Source organism: Aedes albopictus, chromosome 1 (assembly GCF_035046485.1).
Source record: "Aedes albopictus strain Foshan chromosome 1, AalbF5, whole genome shotgun sequence".
NCBI lineage: Eukaryota > Metazoa > Arthropoda > Insecta > Diptera > Culicidae > Aedes > Aedes albopictus.
The window spans coordinates 151,705,093-151,712,264 of record NC_085136.1 but is presented as its reverse complement, the minus strand read 5'-3'; the positions used below and the strand labels follow the sequence as shown (position 1 = coordinate 151,712,264).

At 33.4% G+C, this 7,172-nt stretch overlaps 2 protein-coding genes across 2 annotated transcripts; both read right to left on the bottom strand.

Annotated features, from left to right (window-relative positions):
• Positions 1-2,815: 2,815 nt before the first annotated feature.
• On the bottom strand, positions 2,816-4,282 carry LOC134285802 (uncharacterized protein DDB_G0271670-like; the record flags this gene model as incomplete). The annotated part of the gene is made up of 1 exon (XM_062847362.1): positions 2,816-4,282. A coding segment is annotated over one exon (1,467 nt), but the record flags the coding sequence as incomplete, so codon positions are not given.
• Positions 4,283-5,818: 1,536 nt separating this feature from the next.
• On the bottom strand, positions 5,819-6,922 carry LOC134287933 (uncharacterized protein DDB_G0271670-like; the record flags this gene model as incomplete). Its single annotated transcript, XM_062851193.1, has 1 exon — positions 5,819-6,922. A coding segment is annotated over one exon (1,104 nt), but the record flags the coding sequence as incomplete, so codon positions are not given.
• Between the last annotated feature and the right edge of the window lie 250 nt (positions 6,923-7,172).

Here is a 7,172-nt window from a genome sequence, read left to right as displayed (position 1 = left end):
TGATGATGATGATGATGATGATGATGATGATGATGATGATGATGATGATGATGATGATGATGATGATGATGATGATGATGATGATGATGATGATGATGATGATGATGATGATGATGATGATGATGATGATGATGATGATGATGATGATGATGATGATGATGATGATGATGATGATGATGATGATGATGATGATGATGATGATGATGATGATGATGATGATGATGATGATGATGATGATGATGATGATGATGATGATGATGATGATGATGATGATGATGATGATGATGATGATGATGATGATGATGATGATGATGATGATGATGATGATGATGATGATGATGATGATGATGATGATGATGATGATGATGATGATGATGATGATGATGATGATGATGATGATGATGATGATGATGATGATGATGATGATGATGATGATGATGATGATGATGATGATGATGATGATGATGATGATGATGATGATGATGATGATGATGATGATGATGATGATGATGATGATGATGATGATGATGATGATGATGATGATGATGATGATGATGATGATGATGATGATGATGATGATGATGATGATGATGATGATGATGATGATGATGATGATGATGATGATGATGATGATGATGATGATGATGATGATGATGATGATGATGATGATGATGATGATGATGATGATGATGATGATGATGATGATGATGATGATGATGATGATGATGATGATGATGATGATGATGATGATGATGATGATGATGATGATGATGATGATGATGATGATGATGATGATGATGATGATGATGATGATGATGATGATGATGATGATGATGATGATGATGATGATGATGATGATGATGATGATGATGATGATGATGATGATGATGATGATGATGATGATGATGATGATGATGATGATGATGATGATGATGATGATGATGATGATGATGATGATGATGATGATGATGATGATGATGATGATGATGATGATGATGATGATGATGATGATGATGATGATGATGATGATGATGATGATGATGATGATGATGATGATGATGATGATGATGATGATGATGATGATGATGATGATGATGATGATGATGATGATGATGATGATGATGATGATGATGATGATGATGATGATGATGATGATGATGATGATGATGATGATGATGATGATGATGATGATGATGATGATGATGATGATGATGATGATGATGATGATGATGATGATGATGATGATGATGATGATGATGATGATGATGATGATGATGATGATGATGATGATGATGATGATGATGATGATGATGATGATGATGATGATGATGATGATGATGATGATGATGATGATGATGATGATGATGATGATGATGATGATGATGATGATGATGATGATGATGATGATGATGATGATGATGATGATGATGATGATGATGATGATGATGATGATGATGATGATGATGATGATGATGATGATGATGATGATGATGATGATGATGATGATGATGATGATGATGATGATGATGATGATGATGATGATGATGATGATGATGATGATGATGATGATGATGATGATGATGATGATGATGATGATGATGATGATGATGATGATGATGATGATGATGATGATGATGATGATGATGATGATGATGATGATGATGATGATGATGATGATGATGATGATGATGATGATGATGATGATGATGATGATGATGATGATGATGATGATGATGATGATGATGATGATGATGATGATGATGATGATGATGATGATGATGATGATGATGATGATGATGATGATGATGATGATGATGATGATGATGATGATGATGATGATGATGATGATGATGATGATGATGATGATGATGATGATGATGATGATGATGATGATGATGATGATGATGATGATGATGATGATGATGATGATGATGATGATGATGATGATGATGATGATGATGATGATGATGATGATGATGATGATGATGATGATGATGATGATGATGATGATGATGATGATGATGATGATGATGATGATGATGATGATGATGATGATGATGATGATGATGATGATGATGATGATGATGATGATGATGATGATGATGATGATGATGATGATGATGATGATGATGATGATGATGATGATGATGATGATGATGATGATGATGATGATGATGATGAATGATGATGATGATGATGATGATGATGATGATGATGATGATGATGATGATGATGATGATGATGATGATGATGATGATGATGATGATGATGATGATGATGATGATGATGATGATATGATGATGATGATGATGATGATGATGATGATGATGATGATGATGATGATGATGATGATGATGATGATGATGATGATGATGATGATGATGATGATGATGATGATGATGATGATGATGATGATGATGATGATGATGATGATGATGATGATGATGATGATGATGATGATGATGATGATGATGATGATGATGATGATGATGATGATGATGATGATGATGATGATGATGATGATGATGATGATGATGATGATGATGATGATGATGATGATGATGATGATGATGATGATGATGATGATGATGATGATGATGATGATGATGATGATGATGATGATGATGATGATGATGAATGATGATGATGATGATGATGATGATGATGATGATGATGATGATGATGATGATGATGATGATGATGATGATGATGATGATGATGATGATGATGATGATGATGATGATGATGATGATGATGATGATGATGATGATGATGATGATGATGATGATGATGATGATGATGATGATGATGATGATGATGATGATGATGATGATGATGATGATGATGATGATGATGATGATGATGATGATGATGATGATGATGATGATGATGATGATGATGATGATGATGATGATGATGATGATGATGATGATGATGATGATGATGATGATGATGATGATGATGATGATGATGATGATGATGATGATGATGATGATGATGATGATGATGATGATGATGATGATGATGATGATGATGATGATGATGATGATGATGATGATGATGATGATGATGATGATGATGATGATGATGATGATGATGATGATGATGATGATGATGATGATGATGATGATGATGATGATGATGATGATGATGATGATGATGATGATGATGATGATGATGATGATGATGATGATGATGATGATGATGATGATGATGATGATGATGATGATGATGATGATGATGATGATGATGATGATGATGATGATGATGATGATGATGATGATGATGATGATGATGATGATGATGATGATGATGATGATGATGATGATGATGATGATGATGATGATGATGATGATGATGATGATGATGATGATGATGATGATGATGATGATGATGATGATGATGATGATGATGATGATGATGATGATGATGATGATGATGATGATGATGATGATGATGATGATGATGATGATGATGATGATGATGATGATGATGATGATGATGATGATGATGATGATGATGATGATGATGATGATGATGATGATGATGATGATGATGATGATGATGATGATGATGATGATGATGATGATGATGATGATGATGATGATGATGATGATGATGATGATGATGATGATGATGATGATGATGATGATGATGATGATGATGATGATGATGATGATGATGATGATGATGATGATGATGATGATGATGATGATGATGATGATGATGATGATGATGATGATGATGATGATGATGATGATGATGATGATGATGATGATGATGATGATGATGATGATGATGATGATGATGATGATGATGATGGATGATGATGATGATGATGATGATGATGATGATGATGATGATGATGATGATGATGATGATGATGATGATGATGATGATGATGATGATGATGATGCTGATGATGATGATGATGATGATGATGATGATGATGATGATGATGATGATGATGATGATGATGATGATGATGATGATGATGATGATGATGATGATGATGATGATGATGATGATGATGATGATGATGATGATGATGATGATGATGATGATGATGATGATGATGATGATGATGATGATGATGATGATGATGATGATGATGATGATGATGATGATGATGATGATGATGAAGATGATGATGATGATGATGATGATGATGATGATGATGATGATGATGATGATGATGATGATGATGATGATGATGATGATGATGATGATGATGATGATGATGATGATGATGATGATGATGATGATGATGATGATGATGATGATGATGATGATGATGATGATGATGATGATGATGATGATGATGATGATGATGATGATGATGATGATGATGATGATGATGATGATGATGATGATGATGATGATGATGATGATGATGATGATGATGATGATGATGATGATGATGATGATGATGATGATGATGATGATGATGATGATGATGATGATGATGATGATGATGATGATGATGATGATGATGATGATGATGATGATGATGATGATGATGATGATGAGATGATGATGATGATGATGATGATGATGATGATGATGATGATGATGATGATGATGATGATGATGATGATGATGATGATGATGATGATGATGATGATGATGATGATGATGATGATGATGATGCTGATGATGATGATGATGATGATGATGATGATGATGATGATGATGATGATGATGATGATGATGATGATGATGATGATGATGATGATGATGATGATGCTGATGATGATGATGATGATGATGATGATGATGATGATGATGATGATGATGATGATGATGATGATGATGATGATGATGATGATGATGATGATGATGATGATGATGATGATGATGATGATGATGATGATGATGATGATGATGATGATGATGATGATGATGATGATGATGATGATGATGCTGATGATGATGATGATGATGATGATGATGATGATGATGATGATGATGATGATGATGATGATGATGATGATGATGATGATGATGATGATGATGATGATGATGATGATGATGATGATGATGATGATGATGATGATGATGATGATGATGATGATGATGATGATGATGATGATGATGATGATGATGATGATGATGATGATGATGATGATGATGATGATGATGATGATGATGATGATGATGATGATGATGATGATGATGATGATGATGATGATGATGATGATGATGATGATGATGATGATGATGATGATGATGATGATGATGATGATGATGATGATGATGATGATGATGATGATGATGATGATGATGATGATGATGATGATGATGATGATGATGATGATGATGATGATGATGATGATGATGATGATGATGATGATGATGATGATGATGATGATGATGATGATGATGATGATGATGATGATGATGATGATGATGATGATGATGATGATGATGATGATGATGATGATGATGATGATGATGATGATGATGATGATGATGATGATGATGATGATGATGATGATGATGATGATGATGATGATGATGATGATGATGATGATGATGATGATGATGATGATGATGATGATGATGATGATGATGATGATGATGATGATGATGATGATGATGATGATGATGATGATGATGATGATGATGATGATGATGATGATGATGATGATGATGATGATGATGATGATGATGATGATGATGATGATGATGATGATGATGATGATGATGATGATGATGATGATGATGATGATGATGATGATGATGATGATGATGATGATGATGATGATGATGATGATGATGATGATGATGATGATGATGATGATGATGATGATGATGATGATGATGATGATGATGATGATGATGATGATGATGATGATGATGATGATGATGATGATGATGATGATGATGATGATGATGATGATGATGATGATGATGATGATGATGATGATGATGATGATGATGATGATGATGATGATGATGATGATGATGATGATGATGATGATGATGATGATGATGATGATGATGATGATGATGATGATGATGATGATGATGATGATGATGATGATGATGATGATGATGATGATGATGATGATGATGATGATGATGATGATGATGATGATGATGATGATGATGATGATGATGATGATGATGATGATGATGATGATGATGATGATGATGATGATGATGATGATGATGATGATGATGATGATGATGATGATGATGATGATGATGATGATGATGATGATGATGATGATGATGATGATGATGATGATGATGATGATGATGATGATGATGATGATGATGATGATGATGATGATGATGATGATGATGATGATGATGATGATGATGATGATGATGATGATGATGATGATGATGATGATGATGATGATGATGATGATGATGATGATGATGATGATGATGATGATGATGATGATGATGATGATGATGATGATGATGATGATGATGATGATGATGATGATGATGATGATGATGATGATGATGATGATGATGATGATGATGATGATGATGATGATGATGATGATGATGATGATGATGATGATGATGATGATGATGATGATGATGATGATGATGATGATGATGATGATGATGATGATGATGATGATGATGATGATGATGATGATGATGATGATGATGATGATGATGATGATGATGATGATGATGATGATGATGATGATGATGATGATGATGATGATGATGATGATGATGATGATGATGATGATGATGATGATGATGATGATGATGATGATGATGATGATGATGATGATGATGATGATGATGATGATGATGATGATGATGATGATGATGATGATGATGATGATGATGATGATGATGATGATGATGATGATGATGATGATGATGATGATGATGATGATGATGATGATGATGATGATGATGATGATGATGATGATGATGATGATGATGATGATGATGATGATGATGATGATGATGATGATGATGATGATGATGATGATGATGATGATGATGATGATGATGATGATGATGATGATGATGATGATGATGATGATGATGATGATGATGATGATGATGATGATGATGATGATGATGATGATGATGATGATGATGATGATGATGATGATGATGATGATGATGATGATGATGATGATGATGATGATGATGATGATGATGATGATGATGATGATGATGATGAT